Source organism: Oscarella lobularis, chromosome 13 (assembly GCF_947507565.1).
Source record: "Oscarella lobularis chromosome 13, ooOscLobu1.1, whole genome shotgun sequence".
NCBI classification, from domain to species: Eukaryota; Metazoa; Porifera; class Homoscleromorpha; order Homosclerophorida; family Oscarellidae; genus Oscarella; species Oscarella lobularis.
Window position 1 is genome coordinate 2,369,483 of NC_089187.1, and position 21,909 is coordinate 2,391,391.

General features: G+C 47.8%; 9 protein-coding genes and 2 long non-coding RNA genes across 12 annotated transcripts; 2 read left to right on the forward strand and 9 right to left on the reverse strand.

Annotated features, from left to right (window-relative positions):
• Positions 1–167: 167 nt before the first annotated feature.
• LOC136194892 (uncharacterized) lies at positions 168–2,330 on the reverse strand. The gene is made up of 7 exons (XM_065984143.1): positions 2,081–2,330; positions 1,751–1,950; positions 1,541–1,698; positions 1,293–1,485; positions 710–1,261; positions 503–660; positions 168–451 (listed from the first exon to the last, which is right to left on the reverse strand). Exons 1-7 carry the CDS (start codon positions 2,280–2,282, stop codon positions 247–249), a joined length of 1,668 nt encoding a protein of 555 aa, XP_065840215.1. The 5' UTR covers positions 2,283–2,330; the 3' UTR covers positions 168–246.
• Positions 2,331–2,431: 101 nt separating this feature from the next.
• On the forward strand, positions 2,432–4,311 carry LOC136194467 (uncharacterized). Its single transcript, XR_010671639.1, has 3 exons — positions 2,432–3,748; positions 3,805–3,981; positions 4,168–4,311. It is a non-coding gene; the product is annotated as an uncharacterized lncRNA (long non-coding RNA).
• On the reverse strand, positions 2,823–3,936 carry LOC136194453 (plasma membrane ascorbate-dependent reductase CYBRD1-like). Its single transcript, XM_065983577.1, has 4 exons — positions 3,672–3,936; positions 3,429–3,628; positions 3,205–3,365; positions 2,823–3,142 (listed from the first exon to the last, which is right to left on the reverse strand). The coding sequence occupies exons 1-4, from the start codon at positions 3,886–3,888 to the stop codon at positions 2,935–2,937; spliced, it is 786 nt and encodes a 261-aa protein (XP_065839649.1). The 5' UTR covers positions 3,889–3,936; the 3' UTR covers positions 2,823–2,934.
• Positions 4,312–5,463: 1,152 nt separating the features above from the next.
• Positions 5,464–10,548, reverse strand: LOC136194411 (serine/threonine-protein phosphatase 6 regulatory ankyrin repeat subunit A-like). The gene is made up of 31 exons (XM_065983518.1): positions 10,378–10,548; positions 10,226–10,309; positions 10,094–10,172; positions 9,971–10,041; positions 9,794–9,902; positions 9,651–9,742; positions 9,443–9,595; positions 9,304–9,381; positions 9,123–9,248; positions 8,984–9,070; positions 8,657–8,933; positions 8,543–8,606; positions 8,420–8,488; positions 8,226–8,366; positions 7,999–8,110; positions 7,872–7,943; positions 7,745–7,820; positions 7,651–7,690; positions 7,517–7,602; positions 7,385–7,472; positions 7,221–7,338; positions 7,109–7,173; positions 6,881–7,055; positions 6,776–6,831; positions 6,635–6,718; positions 6,432–6,577; positions 6,294–6,373; positions 6,159–6,238; positions 6,007–6,098; positions 5,709–5,857; positions 5,464–5,644 (listed from the first exon to the last, which is right to left on the reverse strand). The coding sequence occupies exons 1-31, from the start codon at positions 10,399–10,401 to the stop codon at positions 5,588–5,590; spliced, it is 3,030 nt and encodes a 1,009-aa protein (XP_065839590.1). The 5' UTR covers positions 10,402–10,548; the 3' UTR covers positions 5,464–5,587.
• Positions 10,549–10,599: 51 nt separating this feature from the next.
• On the reverse strand, positions 10,600–11,844 carry LOC136194450 (cyclic AMP receptor-like protein A). The gene has a single exon (XM_065983573.1). The coding sequence runs from the start codon at positions 11,839–11,841 to the stop codon at positions 10,798–10,800; it is 1,044 nt and encodes a 347-aa protein (XP_065839645.1). The 5' UTR covers positions 11,842–11,844; the 3' UTR covers positions 10,600–10,797.
• Positions 11,845–12,225: 381 nt separating this feature from the next.
• On the reverse strand, positions 12,226–12,966 carry LOC136194893 (uncharacterized). The gene has a single exon (XM_065984144.1). It carries the CDS (start codon positions 12,964–12,966, stop codon positions 12,226–12,228), a length of 741 nt encoding a protein of 246 aa, XP_065840216.1.
• Positions 12,967–12,995: 29 nt separating this feature from the next.
• Positions 12,996–14,124, reverse strand: LOC136194451 (G-protein coupled receptor 143-like). The gene has a single exon (XM_065983574.1). It carries the CDS (start codon positions 14,089–14,091, stop codon positions 13,090–13,092), a length of 1,002 nt encoding a protein of 333 aa, XP_065839646.1. The 5' UTR covers positions 14,092–14,124; the 3' UTR covers positions 12,996–13,089.
• Positions 14,125–14,204: 80 nt separating this feature from the next.
• Positions 14,205–16,391, reverse strand: LOC136194444 (uncharacterized). The gene is made up of 3 exons (XM_065983565.1): positions 16,282–16,391; positions 15,903–16,208; positions 14,205–15,151 (listed from the first exon to the last, which is right to left on the reverse strand). The coding sequence occupies exons 1-3, from the start codon at positions 16,337–16,339 to the stop codon at positions 14,331–14,333; spliced, it is 1,185 nt and encodes a 394-aa protein (XP_065839637.1). The 5' UTR covers positions 16,340–16,391; the 3' UTR covers positions 14,205–14,330.
• Positions 15,213–21,409, forward strand: LOC136194469 (uncharacterized). Of its 2 annotated transcripts, none has more exons than XR_010671641.1 (3): positions 15,213–16,213; positions 16,274–18,692; positions 18,747–21,409. It is a non-coding gene; the product is annotated as an uncharacterized lncRNA (long non-coding RNA). The 2 variants fall into 2 exon arrangements; XR_010671642.1 differs by having other exon boundaries at positions 15,213–15,747; positions 15,826–16,213; positions 16,274–21,409.
• Positions 16,835–18,777, reverse strand: LOC136194449 (uncharacterized). The gene is made up of 3 exons (XM_065983572.1): positions 18,392–18,777; positions 17,972–18,247; positions 16,835–17,709 (listed from the first exon to the last, which is right to left on the reverse strand). The coding sequence occupies exons 1-3, from the start codon at positions 18,447–18,449 to the stop codon at positions 17,000–17,002; spliced, it is 1,044 nt and encodes a 347-aa protein (XP_065839644.1). The 5' UTR covers positions 18,450–18,777; the 3' UTR covers positions 16,835–16,999.
• LOC136194441 (26S proteasome non-ATPase regulatory subunit 11A-like) lies at positions 18,933–21,788 on the reverse strand. The gene is made up of 17 exons (XM_065983562.1): positions 21,669–21,788; positions 21,501–21,602; positions 21,318–21,442; positions 21,200–21,271; positions 21,084–21,141; positions 20,964–21,019; positions 20,854–20,909; positions 20,712–20,794; positions 20,300–20,364; positions 20,178–20,254; positions 20,054–20,114; positions 19,936–19,998; positions 19,825–19,872; positions 19,668–19,745; positions 19,487–19,522; positions 19,368–19,419; positions 18,933–19,175 (listed from the first exon to the last, which is right to left on the reverse strand). The coding sequence occupies exons 1-17, from the start codon at positions 21,754–21,756 to the stop codon at positions 19,033–19,035; spliced, it is 1,263 nt and encodes a 420-aa protein (XP_065839634.1). The 5' UTR covers positions 21,757–21,788; the 3' UTR covers positions 18,933–19,032.
• Positions 21,789–21,909: the final 121 nt, after the last annotated feature.

A 21,909-nucleotide genomic window follows, 5' to 3' on the forward strand; every position in this document is an offset into this window, starting at 1 on the left:
AAGCGAATTCGACGCTAGCTGAGCGTCTGCTCCGATGAAATCACACTAGCCAAACGCGAAGAACGACTAAAGAAAAGGCAATAGGACTCGACGAAAAGGAAAAAGAGAGACGACTCAGACGGGGGCCCCTTTCGGAAACGACGACCAGGTAAACGAAAACCCCAATATAACGACATCCCCCATTTATTTCACGAACACAAAACATTCAACAGAAACGCGTTCATAACGAACCAATAGTTATACTCCCTAACCAAGCATTGGATCGCTTTCCGACAATTCTTCGATAATATCCTGACGCTGAAACGAGGAGCGGGTGGCAACAAAAACGACCGCTATAACGGCAAACCAAATGAAAAGACCCAGAAAATTCGCAACCATAGCTTCAGGCGGTTTATCCCCATACGTCGCATTTCGAACCGAACCGTTGCTAGTAGCAACATGGGAATCATATCTAAAATTAACCCATTATTAGTATTATTATATTATTATAGTTGATTCTTACTGTCCCATTCCCGCTGCTAGTTTCATATTGATTCCCGCAACGCATGCGACGCAGCTCGACACCAAAACGGTCAAGCCAAGAAAACGATGCACGGGCATAATTGTTTTCTTGAAGCCGTGTATGCGATCGCCAATAAAATAGACAAACCCAAACACAAACTAAAAAGAATCAATATAGATATATACTCTCTCATATATTTGAACTAACCTGAAAACAAAAGAGAACTAAGGTGCAAAGGCCCACCCAACCGTGTAGGGTATAGACTTGGGAGGAGCCTTTAGCTGAGTGATACTTCCACACGGCTATGACCCCCAGTATCGCCAAAGACGCCGTTACGGCGTGCAGAAACGTATGCACGATCTTCGCAATGATTTTACGTCCCGGAACGATACGATAGATCAGAACGCCTAAGACTCTTATACGAAATAGCGATGCTACGCGCTTATTTATACCTTGAGAGAGACATACTATAAATCCCAGGACCATGCATAGAGGATGAATGTTGAAAAATTGCTCCTCCGTTTCCTTGATAAGGACGGGCGACCAGTGGAACCCCCCGCGATAGTAGATCAACCACGTGAGAAGTAGCGGTAGAACGACGATAAAGAGAAGCGTTTCGATGACGACGAACGCGAATCGAAACTCGCCTTTGGAGAAATTGCTCCACATTGTGCGCGTAGATGAAGCGCGTGACTCGCGCGCACGTATGCACACGTAGGCCACACGAAAAAAAGTGCTAAACGCTATCACACCCGATAATCACGCAACGAAGAAACGCTTATAAGGTTAAGTAAGACCTATACAATGGGTCTTTCTCATGAGATGTTTCTGTTTCGTTTTTGCGCTGGAATGACGGTCGCGTGGCGACGAATATGACAGTTGCCACGGTGACGCAGATGGCAATGCCCAAGAGATTTCCCACCGTAGCTTCAGGCGGCCTATTTTCGTAGCCTTCGTTTGTGCCGTTGATCTTGGGATCATGTCTAGGAGATTATTATTATACTGTAGTCTTTTTTATGAAGTAGAGGGGTTTCTTACTGGCTCATTCCGTATCCTAGGCTCATGTTGATTCCCGCGACGGAAGCGACGCAGCCCAGCACTAAAATGCAACAGCCGAGAAAGCGATGCACGGGCAGAATCGTTTTCTTCAAGCTGCCGAAGCCGTCGCCCAGAAAGTATATAAACCCGAAGAGAAACTAAAAATGTATGATGATATTATTAGGGTATTGTATATATAGAAGCGTTTACCTGAAGACCAAAGAGAATGAGAGCGCCGGAGCCCACCCAGCCGTGCAGCGTATAGATCTGACTTTCGCCTTCGGCCTCATGGACTTTCCAAATCACGACGAAACCCAATACAACCAAGACGGACGTCAGCAAATGCAGGCAAGCGTGAACGATCTTCGCGATAATCTTAGGCCCGGGAATAACGCGATAAACAAGAATCCCTAAAAAAATTTTAAGAGGGGGCCCCCCTTCTTATGATTCGTTAGCGCACGCGGTCATCTATGGTTTACATTGCGATGGTGTTACGTGCCAACCCAATCGTCCAACGCGTAGCTAGAACGTCGTTCTTACCCTGAGATAGAACAACAATGAAACCGAGGACCATGCAGAGAGGATGGAGATTGAAAAACGTCTCCTTCTTCTGATCCAACTCGTTCGTAAACCAGTGAAAGCCTCCGCGATAGTAGATGAGCCATGCGAGGAGTAGGGGTAGAACGACGATTAGGAGAAGTATCTCGACGAGAACGATTGATAGAGCGAGACGTAGACGCATTGTTTTCGTCTCAGAAGCCACTCGAAGATTGAACTCGTGATTCGGAAACGAATCCTCGTGACTTGGGCCGCTGGAAAAGGAAAGGTATGCAACCGGAAGAAGGCGGATCGCGGAGAGAAAAAAAGGAAGCGGTTTGAGTAAAGGTACGATGATGCATAGAGGAACCCAAAGCCACGTGACGTGGGGTCAGTTGTTTAGACAGTAGAACCCCTTAGGTTTGTTTTATAGGGCTAGTTCGATATCCTAAGCTCTTTTGGGATATCTTTTCAGCACGCAAAGAAGTTAGTAGTCGTATTATAGTATAGAGGAACCTTCCCATTGTTTAAACGTAGTCTCCTCAATTATTCTAACGTGAAGGGGAGTGTGAGGTCAGTATAACCCCTTAGGATCGTTTTATAGAGCCAGTTCGATATCCTAAGCTCTTTTGGGATATCTTTTCAGCACGCAAAGAAGTTAGTAGTCGTATTATAGTATAGAGGAACCTTCCCATTGTTTAAACGTAGTCTCCTCAATTATTCTAACGTGAAGGGGAGTGTGAGGTCAGTATAACCCCTTAGGATCGTTTTATAGAGCCAGTTCGATATCCTAAGCTCCTTTGGGATATCTTTTCAGCATGCAAAGAAGTTAGCAGTCGTATTATAGCGTTTGGGGGTCAATACGCTTTGTTTATTGGCTCCCTGTCTGGGTCGTTGTAGTTGTCGCTCTTGCGTTGGAACGACGGTCGCGTGGCGACAAAGATGACGGCGGCGACGGCAATGCAGAGTGCGAGACCCAGAAAATTTCCTACCATGGCTTCGGGCGGTTTATCGGGGTACTCCGCCGGTTGGGGACCGTTTGAGCCGTTGATTATTGGTACATGTCTAAAATAATCAATTAAAAATTAAAAGGAGTGACCCCCCTCCCCTCCCGAATTTTTTCTTACTTTTTTCCCATTCCGAAGAAGAGTTTTTCGTTGATTCCCGCTACGCTGGCAATGGTGCTCAGGACGAGTATGCATAGGCCAAGATATCGATGTATGGGAATCATCGTCCTTTTAATGTTCGCATAGTCGTCGCCAAGGAAATAGAGAAACCCGAAAAGGAACTTAGGAGAGAGAGAGATTCCGCACCTTATAAATAGCTACTGATAATCGAAATAGAAATTCACCTGTAAACCGAAAAGAAGAATAGCGCTGAACCCCGTCCAACTGTGCAGTGTGTAGAGATGAGGGTAGCCGCTAGCCGTGTGATATTTCCACACAGAAACGAGCCCCAGTATAATAAGAATTGACGTGATGAGATGCAGGGAGGCGTGCGCGATCTTGGCGACGATTTTGGGGCCGGGAATAACGCGATAAACGAGGACCCCTAGATAAAGATTCAGAGGATGTTTTTATAGAGGAATTTTCACCTTGAGACAATACGATTATGAAGCCGAGAACCATGCATAGAGGATGGATATTGAAGAACTTCTCCGTTGTCTGATCGGTAGCCTTTGTATACCAATGGAAGCCTCCCTCGTAGTATATCAACCATTTGAGTAGGAGAGGTAGGACGAGAACGAAGAGGAGAAGCTCGACGACGACGAGGCCAAGCACGAATTGGGGCTTAGCGAAATTTCCAGACATGTTTGCTGCTGCCTTTTTGGCGAACTCGTGACAGGCACACACTCGTGACTGCGGATGTGGCAAAGCCGGCACGTGCAATGATGACCTTTGAAGGTACGTAGAGGGAGGGGGAGGGGGAGACCACACACGGTATGCGCGCGAAGTTAGGAGTCTTAGTAGAACTTCACGGTTTTTTTGGAAAGTTGACGAAGGGATCTAGATAGGTCTGATTGATACTTAGTTGTCTTCTATATAGTTCACGGCTGAAACCCATGAACTATATATCAAACTCTTGTTTAGGCATGAAGCTGTGCGGAGGGAGAAACTGGTAGCAATTGCAGTCTACGGATGAAAGTCTTCAGTGTGAAGAGAGAAAGACTTTAGAGTACTTTTTTTTTGAGTAGGCGATGGAGTAATTAACGTGTATGAAATAAATGTATCAGTAGAAAATCTTGTCCTCTTCTTCGTCAACTGGTACTCATAACTGTACACTTGACTACAGCCCCAGCTACGCCCACGTACTATTGTTCTAAATGCCCGGATTAGTTGACCACCGCCCCCATTTTCGAAATATTGGAAAATGGGGGCGGTGGTCGACTAATCCGGGAACTTATAGCGTCACGAATGTCCAAAGACTAGCTCCCCCATTCAGTAGTGGTAGACACGTGACTGCAGGTGTATGGGAAAGAAGAACACAAGGCTTTCTGCTGATACATTTATTTTATACACGTGTGCACGCTAACTATTCCATTGCCTACTCAAAACAAACTACTCTAAAGTAAACTACTTCTAAAGTCTTTCTCCCTTTAGAGTTGCCATCAGAGACGTCACTGATATTACCCACCAGTGCCCTGGGAGGCAACTCCATAGCCTCGGGAGAGATATGGCCTATTAATCGCTCTTGAGTCCGCATCCTCGGATTGAGAGAGGAAAATCAAAAAGATATAGGTACGCTGAAACAGAACCTTCTCAAGAAAGTCGTCCTGACAATAATAACTCAAACGTCAAACAAACAGCTCAACATTGACAGAATGACCTGGCTAATGTACCTGGCTGGAGTTGACTGTCCGCTGGAATGTCTTTTGGCTTGTCCATACTACGTACGCTACGAGGAGGGGGAGCAGGGCCACTCCTTGGAGGGATGGCTTTGCCTGGATTGGAGAAAATCGACGAGGGATAATCTAACGGTCAAACATCAGCCAAAAACCATGGCGCATTGCTGCGACAAGAAAAGAGACTGTTTTGATAGGACAACGCGATCGAACAACTTTCGGCGAGGAAGAACTCGTTTCGCGAAGTTTTGGGGCCCCCCCAGCCAAAGATACAGCTAGCTTGGCTTACCGGCAACAACTACATGTCTATCTTCGTTCGTCTATTGCAAATAGAGCAGCGAAATCCTTCTTCAAGCGGAGCGAGACGTCGAACTGCAAGGTAAGCAATTTTGAAGTTAACGCATGCGCGCACGCTAGTCGACGTCACGAGAGTGGTCGCCACGTGGAAACTGCAAAGATAAATGATACGCCCAAAAATAAATACTAGGCATCAATTTACCTGAATTAAAACCACTCGCTGTCCCATTCAAACAACGAAGAAGAATTCGGACCTCGTAGCGGCTCTTATATTTCGGTAACCCAAACGAAAAGGAAACCTGCGCAACACGCTACTACTAAACACACCGCGAGACTTGAAAGAACGAAAAAAACAAACGTTACTAATCAATCTAAGCTTCGGAGAAACCCGGCTCATCTAGATTGGCCACATTGGGATCGTATCCAGACTATAGGGATCGAGAATAGAGAGCCCTTTTTCCCTTTCTACACCCCCCAACTTCCCTGACGTACCATTTCGTCTTCGCCGACGCGATCGCCGTCGCCGGCGGCGTTGGGAACGACGATAGAAGGAAAAACGCCCGGGACCATTTGATTGAGAATGAGGTACATGCAATGGGCGGCCGGCTCCGAAACGGCGCCACTCAACGCGGGGACAAAACCTACACAGCACATCATCTCAAAAATTAATCAATTATTAATTAATTAAGGGTCTCTCTACACTATGTGGGGACTTTTACCTTCAAAAATTAATCAATACATAATTAATTAATTAATTAAGGGTCTCTCTACACTATGTGGGGACTTTTACCTTGGCTGTCCTGCACTGTGACGTCAGCCTTTCGCTCCAAAAGTCTACGAACGACGGTTGTGAGTCCGTTTGCTGCGGCGAGATGCAAAGCGCTGCATGCCATGCAAGAGATATTAATAAATAAATTAATAAATGACTATTGTTTTTCTTACGTTCTGCCGTGACTGCCGACATTCGAAATGCACTCGTCTTTGATTTTATTCAAAATCATGAGAGCACAGTCAGCGAAACCCTTCGACAACAGATCAACTCCAATAAGAATTATTTACCCCATGTCCGTCTCTCACTTGGTGGCAGGATAAATGAAGGCAATTATTCCCGGCTAAGTCGACCTCATGAACGTCGGCTCCGCCCGTCAAAAGCATCTCTGGGGGCCCCTCATTGAATCCCAAAGGTCTATAGTTAATTAATATTTTTTCCAATACCTGTTGTCGCTGAGTGGCCTTTCGAGGCGGCGAGCATGAGAGCCGTTTGACCGGCTTTGTCTTTGACGTTCACGTTGCATTGCTGGCTGACGAGAAATTGAATGCAGTCCACGTGATTCGCAAAAGCGGCCGCGTGAAGTGGAGTCCTAAAATTGAATATAATGATTATTTATTTATTTATTTATTATTTTAGAAGAACTCACCGTCCTTTTCGGTCGAGGAGATTGATGATTTCGCCGCCTAAAGTGTCGAGAAGCAACTCGCCACAGGCGTCATTGTCACCAATCCTAAAAAACAGATTAATAAAAAATAATTATTTATTTATTTATTCGTTTATTCAATACATGGCGCAGTGGAGTGGCGAGAAGGCGTGTCCAGCAAACGACGGAACGTCATCTCCCTAGAACAATAAAATTCAAAATTAAATTTTTATTATTTTCAATTATTGCCTCGACAATTAATTCAACGCAACTGTCGTGACCGTTGTAGCAAGCCCAGTGGAGGGGCGTGTAGCCATAGCGATCGATGCTGAAAGAATTGCCGCCCGTCTGGAGAAGGGACCCAAACACGCCCACGTGACCACACATCGCGGACATGTGCAAGGGCGTACATCCGTTACAATCCCTGAGAAGAAGATGCACGTGCAAAAAAGATTAAATACTACTAATCATTATTACTTTTTATTAGGATTGGCTCGGTGCTGTAGCAACGCGTCGACGCATTCCTCATGGCCATTGGCAGACTTAATAAATAATAAATAAATAATTAATTATATCTAAATGGGCTCACGGCTCTGTGCAATGCCGTTCGGCCGTAGATGTCCGTCAAATCGACGCGCGCGCCGGTGCTAAGCAACAGCATGGCGCAGTCCGTGTAGCCATTGGCAACAGCCACCATCAAAGGAGTCCTAACCAAAAAATCAATAAAATAACTATTATTGATTTTTTCAAAACCTGTTTTGGCCGTCCAGACTGTCGATGACGGAGTTGTAGTCGGAGTGTTCGAGAAGAATGCGAAGGCAATCGACGTGACCGTTTCCAGCTGCAAAGAGTGTTTATAGTATATATATTGATTGATATTCATACCTGCTGCGTGAACGGGAGTTCGCTTCGACACGCTGTCGTGAACGGCGACGGAAGCGCCGCGCACGACTAGAGCCTCGGCACAATCCCTAAAAATCAAATATAATTAATTAAAAAATATTATATTAATTGCGTACGCGAAGCCTCGAAATGCAGCTAAATCCAATGGAGTACGACCTATGAAGAAATTAATAATTGATTTATGTGGTGGTGTCACGTGGCTTGACTAACCGCATGCATCCGTGACGTCCAATCTCATCATGGATTGCGTGAGAACGACGAGAGCCGGACAATGGCCATGATACGCCTTCACACACAAAAATAAAAAAAATCTGACTAATAATTACTAAGGACTTACAGCCAGATGAAGGGGCGTTATGAGCGGAGCGTCTTGGACTTTTGCAAGAGAATCCGTAGACATGTCGAGAAGCTGTGCGGAGAAAAAAATCAATTAATCTATTAGAATAATTACTGTTTATACATACGATTTGAAGAGCGAGGGTGTGTCCGTAGCAGGCGGCAAAATGCACGGCAGTGTATCCCCTATTGTCTCGCTTGTTCGGATTCGCGTTGTTCATCAGCAAATGACCAACGCATCTAAGACAAAAAAATAAAGAGTGGGGGGGTCTATTATTGGGCTTTTATTCTTAAATAGCATCCGGGCTGTGGGGTTACTATTATTTTTTTTATTTTCTTTTATTTATTTTGTTACTTTGAGTCGGTGTCGGCGGCGGCGGCGTAGTGGAGAGCTGTGCGACCTTCCGTGTCGACTTGATCGACGTTTGCGCCGCCGGCGACGAGAGACGAGATGCAGAGATGCTGTACCTGGGACGCGGCATAGTGAAGAGCCGTTCTGAGAAGCAAAAAATCAATAGATAGATATTATTTCGCTCTTTTTTTTCTTACCTCTTGTAGCGATCCGTCACGTTCGTTCGAGCCCCGTGATCGACAAGAAGATTCAAGCAATTGATATTGCTAAAAGAGAATATAATAAATAAATAAATAAATAAATGATATTGGATTCGATACCCTCCACATGCCGCAGCATGAAGTGCAGTTCTTCCAAAATTGTCAATCTCATTGGGACCAGGTCCTTAGAAAGAAAAAATCTCTAAAAATCAATACCGATTAATTTATCCTCACCAATAGCGAGAAGTTTCTTGCAACACTCCACGTGACCGTTGAGCGCCGCCATGTGCAAAGCGAACATTCCGTGAGCGCCGCGTCGCGACGGATTGGCGCCGCTCATCAGAAGCGTTTGAACGAGAGTCTCGTGACCGTTCTGCGAAGCGATATGAAGAGCCGTGTCTCCGTTCACGTCGACGGCATCGACATCCGCGTTGTGCTTCAAGAGCGTCTGGGAACGCGTATAGAGGCCCTGGACGGCGGTCACGTGAAGCGGAGTGCGACCGTCCAGACTCTAATAAAATAAAAATTATTATTGATTTTTATCGTGTGACTATTTCTTGCTTGGATGTTCGGATTGGCGCCGTCTGTCACGATGAGTTCGAGGCAGATGGCGCCGTGACTCGAAGCGGCCGCATAGTGAAGAGGAGTCTAGATAATCAATATTTATAATTATGGGTATTTTGGTATTGATTTTTTTTACTTGGCCCTGTTTGTTTGTTGCGTTCACTTTGGCGCCGTAGACGAGGAGCTCGTTGACGCAGACGTCTTGGCCGTTGTGGCAGGCCACGTGGAGAGGCGTGTTTCCAAGGAGATTCACGGCATCCAACTTTTTAAAAATAATTAATCATAATTAATTATTCAATATGAGATTCCATATGTACCTCGGCTCCCCACTCCAGTAGGAGTTTCAAAGCGTGAAGCTGTCCTCCAGCGGCGGCACAGTGAAGCGGAGTATAGTGCTAAGAAAAAAAATAAAAAAAAAATAAATAAATATAGATCTCCGGTTATATTTATTTCTACCTTCCTATCCTTGGCATTGAGATCGGCTCCATTGGTAATCAAAGCGGTCATGATCTCCGTGTGGCCCATGTAGGCAGCGTAATGAAGCGCGCGACGCTCCTTCTTATCCACCGCATTCACAGAGGCTCCCTTGGACAAAAGCAGAGATCCCATCTAAAGAGAAAAGCAGTCACCCTTTATATTATATAATATATAACTTTAATCTCACTTCGGCGTGACCGCCGTATGCGGCGTGATGCAGTGCCGTGCGTCCGGCACGATCCGTGATATTGATGTTGGAGACGTGAGGAAGCAGGGCTTCTGCGAATCGAATCGTCATGGAAACGAAAAAAAAAACCCGGAAGTTCTCACGTGCACACGCTAAGTGATTGTTATTCGCCGCGATGTGAAGCGGCGTTTGCCAATTCTTGTCGCGCGCGCTAACGTCGGCGAGATTCGTGAGCAAAACGGAGACGCATTCCTAAGGAGAGAGAGAGAGAGAGAAAAAATCCCTTTGTGACCACGCCCCCGCTCGCGCGCACGACAGACTTCGTTTCCTTGGGCGCAGGCTCGATGGAGCGGCGTGAGCCAGCGATTGTCCTTCACGTTTACGCGCGCTCCTAAAATCGAACAAGTGAAAATTCCCCCGGTGGGGGGCTCTCTCCGTCTCACCGCTCGATATGAGGATTTCGAGGCATTGGGTGTCTCCGCAATAGGCGGCGGCGTGCAGCGCGGCGCGTCTTTCCGAGTCCTACGCGTCGACGCGGTTTCGGGGGGCTGACGTTCCCGCAAAGGGGGCTCTACCTGTTGATTGACGTCGGCGCGGTTTGCTATGAGCGCTTGGAGCTCCGTGGGGTTACTTTGAAAGCACGCGTGAACGAGGGGAAACTGCGAGGGGAGGAGAAATGGGTTTTGCGGTGTTTTTTTGCGGCTCGAGGGTTTAGGGGGCCCCTTACGTCCTCGAGCGTTTCGATCACCATCTTTGCGGAGCGTGCGAAGGGTGCTCGAGACGCGCGCGCTGTCCGTCGAATCGGTTGCGGGTCGAAATCGACTATTTTCGAAGTAGAAGGCTCGAAACTTGGCACAACAACACGAGCTGGATTCTGCACGCTCTAATTGGCTCTTCAGCATCACGTGGGCCACTTACGGCTCTCGTAATGTCGTAACGCCAAAGCGCGAACACTAAAAAAACTACTGCGTTTTTCTTTCAAGCTAGTACACGCTCCACACTAATAAGACGAGCGAGTAAGTACAGATTCGCGCCTAGCGCGCGTCTCATACAGAAATCCCTATATAGAATGCCTCTAAGTATAAAAGTCGTACTAAAGTGTCTAAGTACACAGTAAATCGGTCAATACAAATTCCTATCTAAATTCTCAGGGCTCAGAGTCTTCTACTGTGCTACGCAATAATTCATCGCTATTATAGAATTCTGAGTCGATGTTGATATTCGTCCTTCTTCGACGAAATCTCTTACTAATGCAGGATCTAATCCATCTTTTAGCCACTTCGTGTTTTCCAAAAACAAACGCATTGAAAAATCCCTGCATTGGATTGCTTAACGCTTCCAATACGTAAAACACGAAGGGAGAATCCCACTTGTCTTCGGTTTTGATTACCATATAAAAACCATTGACAAAATTAGCGCACCATCCGTAAACAAATATCATTACGATAAAGAAAAATTTCCACGCGATGGCGCGCAAAACTTTTCGCTCGTTTTCGGTAAATCGACCACGCCCCATCTGTGCGCGACGAATTTCGGCTAAACTCAATAAAAAGAGAACGGGCAGAGAAACCATGACAACGGCAATAGTGACGTAGAAGGATAAGTATTTCGCTAGTGCGTGATCGGAAGGTAAAAGACAATACGGGTACGGCGGATGAGTAGCGAAATGACTCAAAACAATTTGAAGCCCCGATAAAATTCCGGCAAACCCCCAACAGAGCACGTGATAGGATCGGTGTGGAACGTTTTTATCGCGCAATTGCAAGTAGATGTCGAGTGCATAGCAAAACGTCCACATAAAAGTGGATATATAGAAAAATGTGCCTAGAAACGAGATGGGGATGTCGATGTAGCGATACCAGTGCTTCGACGACACGGTATGACCCGGATATACACTGGTATTCGGCTGTTCGATAGCGAGTAGTTGTATCGACTTTGCGAGCACGCACGTGCAGGCGAATAATGTCGATATTGCAAGACAGAGCACGATTACGTGATTCGCTTGGACTCGGCGCCGTTTACGATTCTTTGCCCCGCCCACTTCGTTATTATGCGCCGTCGTCGTCAGAATGACGTAGAGAGAGCCGCAGAAGCCGAGAGTGGCCGTCGCAATGTCTATCGACGCGTAGATGATCCTGTCAGCTTCGTCTAGAGTCAAACACGACGTCGATACGTAGTGAGCCGAAGCCATGAGGCGAGATCCCGGATTAGATTTCCAGAGGGTCAGCACGTGCGTACAGAAAGTACAAACCGATATATAAGAAAGATCGATTTAATGACCCAAACAAAAAAATGAAAAAATACAGCATGATTTCATTGTATTAATCTATGGCAAAATCGCGCGCAAGTCGTTGGGTTTCGTCGTCGTCATTGTCGTCATCATCCTCATTTGCACATCTATTGCAAAACCACTTTTGAGCCACTTCATGTTTACCAAAAACAAAAGCGTTGAAAAATCCCTGCATGGGATTCGTGCACGCTTCCAAGACATAAAAGACAAACGGTGATTGGGTTTCCTTCATCGCCAACAAATAAATGCCATTGACGAAATTGAAAATCCAACTGAAGACAAAAATCAAGACGACAAAGAAGAATTTCCACGCGGTCGCTCGAAAACTCGTTGCTCATTTTCCGTCAGTCGACCCTGGGCTTTCATGACCTGACGAATCTTGGGCAAATTCAATAAAAATATAATCGGCACGGCAAACATAATAAAAACAAGAATCCAATAGAAGGCAATATATTTCGCATCTGCACGTCCCGTCGAAAGACTGCAATGATGAGAAGGAGGTAGATAATTGATGAGCGCTTGGAGCACGGTCAAGATCCCAGCAAAACCCCAGCAGAGCACGTGATAGGATCGAGACGAAACGCCAGGCTTTTCTCTCAATTGAAAATGAATGTCGAGAGCGTAAGAGAACGTCCACATGAACGTCGCGATGTAGGAAAAAGAGCCGAGGATGGATATGGGTATGTCGGGGATGCTGAGGCGGGGCTCCGCTTCGCCGTCGCTTGGCAAACTTTGATACGTCACCGCTAATTGGATTGACTTCGCCAGGACCCCGATGCAGGCGAACAGGGTCGATATTGCAAGAAAGAAGACGATTGTTATGTTTTTTCTGGTTTCGAGCTGCTTGTTGCACGATAAAACGTTGCAACGGATTCTGTAGTGGATTTTCCACGTGAGAATGACATAGAGAGATCCGAATAAGCCCAGAGTCGCCGTGACGATGTCTACGGACGCGTATACGTAAGCTTGGGTCTCGTTTAGAGCCGTTTTCAAGCACGACGTCGATACGAAGTGAGCCGATGCCATGTGGTGAAATCCCGGAGTGCGCACGTGCCTAAAGAGATATAATCAAGTACCGTATCTATGATGTAATCAGCGTAATAATCCAAAGAAAAAAGAAAAGATTGAGCGGCTCGTCTTTTTTTCCTATTATTCTACCACGTAATCGCGCGCGAGTCGTTGATTTTCCTCGTCGTCATCGTCATCTTCGCTCGCACACGAATTGCAAAACCACTTTTGAGCCACTTCGTGTTTACCGAAAACAAAAGCGTTGAAAAATCCCTGCATGGGATTCGTGCACGCTTCCAAGACGTAAAAGATAAAGGGCGACTCAGTTGTCTTCATTGCCACAAAATAAATGCCATTAATGACATTGAAAATCCAACCGTAGATAAAGATCAAGACAATGAAGAAAAATTTCCACGCAATCGCTCGAAAAACTCGTCGCTCGTTTTCCGTCAGTCGACCCTGAGCGATCAGGAGACGACGAATCTTGGGCAAACTCAATAAAAATATAACCGGCACAGCAATCATAATCAATGCAAGAATCGCATAGAAGGCGAGATATTTTGCATCTGCACGCTCGGCCGGAAGCTTGCAATAATGAAAAGGAGGTATGTGATTGATGACGGCTTGGAGCAGGGTCAAGATCCCCGCGAAACCCCAGCAGAGCACGTGATAGGATCGAGGCGAAACTCTCTTTCCTCTCAATTGAAAATGAATGTCGAGAGCGTAACAGAACGTCCACATGAACGTCGCGATGTAGGAAAAGGAGCCGAGGATTGATATGGGAATGTCGGGAATGCTGAGGCGAGGCTCCACTTCGTCGACCGGCAAGTTCGCTCGAATATCGGCCGAATACGTCATCGCTAATTGGATTGACTTCGCCAGGACGCCCATGCAGGCGAATAGAGTCGATACTGCAAGAAAGAAGACGATCGTTCGATTCGTTGCGACTGCGAATTGCTTGTTGCTCGACGAAACGTCGCATAGACGGATTCTGTAGTAGGCTTTCCACGTCAAAATGAGATAGAGAGATCCGAAGAAGCCCAGAGTCGCCGTGACGATGTCTACGGACGCGTATATGTAGGCTTCGGCCTCGTTTAGAGCCGTTTTCAAGCACGACGTCGATACGAAGTGAGCTGATGCCATATCGAAAGTCACGTGGTCGAACGAAACCCAGGACCACAATAAAGCCTTTGTGTTTTCTATCGAAGGCACGTGATAGATATCCTCCTGTGAAATTGTACTTGCTACATGGATAGTTCACGATAAAAAGAATTTCTTCATTCAAGAGTCTATATAAGATATATAATGATAATAATAGCATTTCTGTACATTTTTTTCTAATTCTAGAGGAATTGCTCTCTGTCGACTGCCAGCTGAATTTTCTATGATGTTGTTGCAATTGTGTGTCGACACTGTGACTTCTTCTCCGCTTCCTTCAGCCTCTGCTCCTCCTGTTTGCGATATTTCAACCACGTAAAGCAAAATATACCCGTCAGCGTGAACAGAATCAAAACGGAAGGAACGGTCACGCAGATTAGTATAACCACATATTCAGAATCCTCTAAATCGCTCGACGCTTTTGCCGTTCCTTTTTGGCATTGATTCGAGTTTCCAGCTGACGTCGGATCGGAGAGAGACTGCACTGTCGGCGTTGTTTGTACAGCAGGCAATAGTAATATTTTCTCGGCGACTTCTCGCCTATTGCAATTGTCTTCTTGACAGCAGAAAAATTGACTTGACTTCGACTGACATAGAAGCGACTGCCCCGTCGTCAGGCAACCGTACGATATATCCGAACTCGCATCGCTCGACCGAAACGCCACGCACGCACTCTGCGTCAAACAAACGGAATCATCACATCCGGGACAATAACAACGAATTGAATCGGGAACATTTTTCGGCGGCAACGTCATCACAGTCCGCACTGTGGGTGCAGCCGACGCATCCTCCTCAAGCGGGGGCGGGGGAGGGGCGGGTCTCAAGGCTCGTATATTGCAGTTGTCTTCGTCGCTGCAACACGTGTCCACGCGATCCCTTTCGCCGCTTCCCTTGCACTGAAATAAAACGTAACCGGCATCGACGCAGCCGAGTTTGACCGATCGCGATCCGTCCGGGTAATAGGTGACGCTCGAGAGGCACTTCCCGCCTGTTTCCGTCACGCACGAATCGCCGTCGCAGTCGCTGCAAAGACACGTGAGCAGATCTAGGAGATAAAAAAATACCGATGGCGACCCCCTTCGTTTTTTTTACTCGGTTAGGCGGGAAAGGGAAACCCTAGAGCGTGGATCGCGGTTTTCCAAATGGAGATCTCGCGCATTTGATTAGGCAGATTTGAAGCCTTCGAAACGCGTTCACTCGCGTCACGTTCTACTCTATAAATGCGTTCTCTTCCCTCCCCTCCCCTCTCCGCGTCTCTTCGCCAAGCGTTCGGCGCTGTTTGTTTATTGACGTCGGCGGGATCGAATAGCGCGCGTGCGCGCGGGCGACGCGTCAGCGCCGCCGCGCTGTCGCGTCGCGAGTGCGACCCAATAAGTGATTTCCCTTCGAAAAAAATGTGCAGATGCCACGGTAAAAATGCGTCACGAGCGCCAACGAAGGTCTTCACCCCCTCGTTGATAGGCGAATCGCGCGTTCCCTTCGAGGAAACATACATAATTCGTAGGGAAAACGACATTCAAACGCGAAAGCTTTTCGGAATTTCATCCATGACCCATGAGGTTCCGTCTGGCGCGATGTTTGCACACGCAAAGATAGACTAGAGCGCGGAAGCGAGAAAAAGGCTTTCGCGAAAAAACGCAGGTGCGCCGCGGCACCCCGCGCGAGATCCTCCCGCGTATACTACACGAACGAACCAGCGCGAGTTTTATTTCCCATTAGGCCCGGTCGAAGCGTCGATAATCGGCCTCTAATAGGGGCCTAAATGACAGTTCCGATACCCCTAAGCGATCGCGTACTTGTCTTCGTACGAACGGCGGGACTCGACGACGCTTCGAGGACGTGCGGCGGCGACGGTTCGTCGTTGAGCGTCGGCGCTTTTCTCGAGTTGCACCTGTTCCTTCGACAACAGTGCGTCGCTCGTTCGGCGTTCGCGTCGTCTTTGCATAGGCGATTCGTCGCCTTGTCTTCTTTACTGACGCACAAGCGCTTCGTATCGACGAGGCCAGTTGACGCGTTGCGTTCGACGAGTGTCATGCAGCGGCCGCCCGTTTCGACCGAGCACGTTTTCGACTCGTTGCACTCCGTGCAGACGCAGAAGAGACCTAAGGCAAACACAAAACGATTTCTATCGCACCGCGGAGACGCGTTTTTTTATCTTCTCGTGCAGACGCTTACCGCGTGCGATGGATATGTAGCAGAGGAGAAGCAACGCGCTGCAGTCCACGTTCTTCATGCTCGGTACAGTCGGAACGATTGAAAGGCTGCGTTTATCACCTCGGTTTACACTGTAATTGCTCGTTGGGTGTGCGTTAGGGTAAACAGGGGTTCACTTACGCCAATCAGACGATCTCTGCGCTAATCGTAGTCATGAGTTTATGGAGATTCGATTACGCCTTCGCCACGCTGGGCGTTGGATCGCATCCTGATCGCGTGACGTCGGATGCCTAGACGTGCGTTACTCAATTCCGAGCATTCTTCAACCGTGGGAGTTTTCCGAGATTTCCCCAAGTCAAAATAGTACACTGTAGTTATGTTTTCCATGTGAAATTACAGCGTGCCCTCACCTAGGTAGTGTAGCATAGACACGGTAGCCTACTTATCATTCACAGAACACTTTGTTATCGTCACCTCCGCGCCTGAACAGGATCTAAGAGGCTAACTACAGATATCCTCTTCAGACGCACAGACAGCAAGTGGACCAATCGTCGAACGACAAATAGATATTACGTAAGCGTCCAATAACGGAATATATTATTTCGAGAGTTATATCTGAACAGTAAGTTTAGAAAATGGTCCTAAGAGAGTCAGCAAACAATAGCCGCACTCCACTCAAATACTGTCAATACAAAATCCGCTTCCTCACTTAGATATATCTATGTTAGCTAGTTAACGACTAATTACACGGGGGATTTTTCTTTGTTATCGGTTTCCTGCTATCCGTCGAAAGCCACGAAGTCGTCGAATCGCTACCAGTGCTACTGCTCTGATCGTTCGCCCGTTGAATTGGAACGCAATGAAGATGATGTCGCTTACTCGGCATGGGACTCTGACTCTCCGGATCCACGTGAACGGCAAACGGCGGCCGACTGAATTCCCCACGAACGGAATACGCCGTCTTATTATTAGCAGTCATATACTTCTTCTGCCTATTATTATTATTCGTCTGCAGATACGAATGATGACGTCGCGGCGGCTCCGAATGACTGCGCACGCGACGCGTCTTCTTTTTCGAATCGCGCGCGCCTTTGAACGTCGGTTCCCGGCAGCACTGACAATACGCCTGCGCGTCGGCTGACTCGCTGCGATGCGCGCTGACGCCCACGCCGCGCGTAGCGGACCGACTCCCGCCGCGTCTATGATGACTAGGTGGTGGCGCAGCGCCGTCGCGGTCACCGCCCCCGTCGACGGCGGCTCGTTGTCGTTCGAGATCGTACTGATGCGCGCGATGACTGTGCTTGAAAAAGACGATTAGTATGACGACGGTTAGTAGGACCATGACGAAAACGGAAACGCCGGCGACGACGAAAATGACGACATTCGTTCCGTCGTTTTCGTTTCCGTTCGACGAGGGGTCGTCACCGCCTCCGACGGGGTCTGGCTTTCCTAGAGACGAAATTCGATCAGTCGTGCGCTTGCTAGGCGACCCAGTCGCGTTTTTATGCGATTAGGAACGAAGGGGCCCCCCTTCTTTGTCTGTCGGCGTCGTGACGGAGTCACGTCGCCGGAAATCGACGCCGGCCGACCGGAAATCGATTCTCGAAAGAGAGAGGACGTCGGCTTTCGTCTCGCATATGTAGCGCGTTAGAGAAAAAAAAGAATCCTCTAAAGGGGCCCGCCTACACAAAAAAATGAACGATCGTCTTACCGATCGTAGTAGTCGGACTCGGGGGCAGCGAAAAACGTTCGTTGCACATGTCGCCGTCGTCGCAACACTCGAGTATCCACGTCGACGTCGATGCGACGCGAGGTCCGCAATTGGCGAGATCGCTCGCCTCTGCGCAATAATACTTCTTCCTCCATAACGACGATTCGGCGGAGTCGCGTATCGCCTGGTAGGCGCATTTCGTCGTCGTTCGACACGTGTAGTTGCTCGCCTTGCAGTTGGTGCACTTGCACGCGAGTTCAGCGGCGCGACACGACACTATAAGGAGGGAGAGAACGAAATGCACTTAGTCGAATAGAAAAAAAAATAAAAGGAGGCGTAGTCGCGTTTCGTTTGTTCGTTCGTGCGTGCGTTCGCTCGTTCGTCGATGCGTCGATCTGCCTGCCGTCTCGCTCTCCTTACCGAACGTTAGGATGATTAGAAAACGAATCGCAACGGCGGCGGCGACGACGCTCTTCATGGCCGTGTGCGCGACGAGTCGAAACGATTGTGGCGAACCGTCGAGTCGGTGCGTCGTCTTTGACCGTTTGACGGTTTCGCGGAGGAGGAAATGCGCGAAGAACGGCGGAGACAGACGAGCCGAGTGTCTAAATCGGCTCTCGAGACAGAACCAAGTATCGAGGGTGTGGCTTCGCGTCGCGCTGCTCTAGGCGATTGTCATGCAGGAAGTGTGGCCCATCGTATCGCACCTCGCCTAATTACGGTACTTGAAAACAACCGTCAACCCAATAAGAGCGAATGCGAGCCGTTTTGCCAGAAGGCGTGCCCAGGGAGTGACAGAGCCCGAGGCTATATTGAAAGGAGAAACGACGGTGCAAAGGCGTTTGGGTAGCGTAAGTGAGACGTTTACGCACGTTGGGGTCTAGATTCGATCCATTGAGACGCTAACGAGTCGTCAACGAGAACCCACGGGGCTGCTAAATCGAAAAAGAGCACTCTGATGTCACGCGTTCGTCGTGGCGCCAGATTAGCATCCCCGCGCGCGCGAGCCTCCCGCGCCTTTTTTTATTCGGTGGTACAGTACATCTCTATAACATTTTTTTCTAAGAGAGTTTCTTGGCCTTTTGGTATAAAGCGTCGACGACTTTTCCCATGCTTTGAATCGTGTCGAGCGCGCTCGCGTACGTGTGGTCCTCCTCGGCATCGTCGAAGAGTATCAGAACGCCATCGCCCTGATCGAGAATGCCTAATATGGAAAAAAAGGTGTGTGTATACAGTAGAGTCTCTCGTTCGGCTGCCGGCCGGCGAAGAGATTTCCCTAACTCAATTTGCCGGAATATGCAAAAAACCCGGACGCCCGCGCTACTCCCCACTGATTTATAGGTGGGCAGATCGACGAAGCAGTCGCGAGGCAGACTACAATGAAATCGCCCCTTACCGCGCAATTTCTTGTCCAAAATCATCTGAGACAGTTTGCGTTCGACGACATCCTGCGACAAAAAGGAAGCGGAAGCGTTTTCAGACGCGAAACGATTGAGGGAAGCGTTCCAGACGTACCAGTGGAAGTTCGATCACTTCAGCGACATGATCGATCTAGCGCGAGCGAGAGGAAAAGAAGCCGTAAAAAAAATCGAATCAATCGGATCAGTCTGGGACGAATGAGCGCGAGACGCGACGAGCGACGAGCGTCTATGCAAAACAGGAGGGAATGCGCGCGCACGCGGGGGCGCAAACGTACCTCAACGCGAGAAAAGGGCTCGATAACGCGACAAAGATTCTGCTCCAAGAGATGATCGTATAAGCCGTCGAGATGCGCCTAGGAGGGAAGGGGAAGGGGGGAAAGGGAGGCGGAGCTCTTTTCACATATAAGTTATTGACAGTTTCGTCAGCCTTGCCTTTATAATGAGATCTCGAGCAATTTCGCCTTCAAACCGCAAGAGAGTCTAAATAACGTCGAAACGAGTAGGGGTTTCTAAGCGTAACAGAAGTCATCCGCCTATTTGGACCTGTTTAAAGTCAGCTATGGAACGATTGTGGCTAGCGGTAGCAATACTTTTCATTGACTCAACCTGTGGGAAAACGCAGAGAGTGGGCGACGCGACACGACCTAATCAGTCCGCTTACATTGGAACCAACGTATTTGAGTGCCACTTTGCCACTAAGAATGCTCTGGACGTCGTCAGGACTGGGGAAGGGGGAAAGGGAGAGAAAGTATGATTTCGTTTTGTTTTCGATTTTGGGGGGCCACCTGTTCATCATGATTTTCGATAGGAGCATGTATTTTAGAGCGAGATGCGCTTTCGGATGATCGACCGAGTCGAAACCCTAAGCGATATCGTATAAAAGATCTCTCTTTTTTGATCCCCCTACTTCGAACGATTCGTAGAAGTACGAATACGCCGTTTTGAAGTCTTTCTCTTCGGCATGAAGTACGCCTAGGAATGAAGGGAACCCCCTTTGAGATGGAGAGAGAGACAGGAACCAGAAATTGTTCCGTTTCTCTCTCGCGTTTCCTATAGCCTAATTGCCTAATGTCTAGTCTCTTCATTGTCGTCTCATTCTTTCAAGACGTTCTTTCCTCCGTTAGGAAATGCGCCTAAGGCAACGTAGACATACATGCATCCAAGCTATCTCCATAACTTCCAGGGAAGCTATCTCCATAACTTCCAGGAAAGATAATCGCGCGAGACGCGGGGAAAAAGGCGAGCCCCACCCACTCAGACCCACCAGTGTGCAAAGCCAAGATGCTCTCACTCATGAATATGTACACTAGGGGACTAACCTGATTGCATATCAAGTGTTGCTTGCAGCTTAGGTGGGCAATAGATTGCATTTGCCGTCGTTCGAGCTGAAGTCAATGATGCCCTATAGAGAGAGACAGAGACTCCTTTGTCTCATTGGATATCACTATTTAATTATTTTGCCTTGATTTGGATATGTTTCCTAGGGTGTGATATATTCTGCTTTCTACCAGTTGGACCTAATTGAGAGAACACCTGTTGCTAACCAGGTGTTCCCACGGCGATGAGCTGACCTCAACTAGCAGGGCTTTGTCATCTAATTTCTTTAGTTCCCTCAATAGAGGCCCCACTGCGAGAAAGAAAGAAAGAAAGAGAACTAGATAAAAATTCATCGATGACGTCATATTTGTTACCGAGCTGCAAGGCGCCGTTGCAATCTCCAATATCGAATTTCAATGAAACTAGTCTAGCCTAAGTAAAACCAAAAGGAAAAAAATTAGATCGAAAGGAAAAGATATTTTAAAATTGCCTCCAAGGCTTGGCGAAGGAACGTCCGCTTTTGGTTTTTAGCCCAATCGATCCATTCCACGCACGCGTCCACCTATATTATATTAATTATTATTTTTTCGATTATTTTATTGGAAGACCTTTGAATTTTCCTCTGCTTCCATATTGAGAAAAGTGTCGAGAAGATTTCGGACCACTTTCGCTGCTTTCGCTTTGGAGATGATCGACAGAAAGGGACGCGTGTGTTTGAGAAGGTGATAGAGTTCTGTTCGACGCGAAATCAATAAATCAAAAAAATCTAAATCTAAATCATAAGTTTTTACCGTTTGGTTGACTTTGCTTTGCGAATAGAGAGCCCAGCTTCAACGTGGCTTGCTCTTTTGCACGAATTCGTTGCTCGTCGCCGGGACGGACATCGCTTTTCACTGAAACGAGACCCGGTGTCCTCAAAAGAGGCCCTCCTCGATTATCTCAGCAAAAATCTATACTACCTATTGCTGATAACAGCTGCATGGCCTCGTCGTGACGCGAAGCCGCCAGTAGGACAAGTGCACGATCGTATTCCTTCGAACCAGCCATTTTCCAATCCGGGGAGAGACGAACTTCGATATCCCGTCAACGTCCATATGGCCGACACTCCCAATCCCGCTGCGACTCCCTCGGCGGCGAATGCGCCCGGGCAGAGCTCGAAGCAGCAAGCCATGGTCTACATATGCGGCGAATGTCACGCCG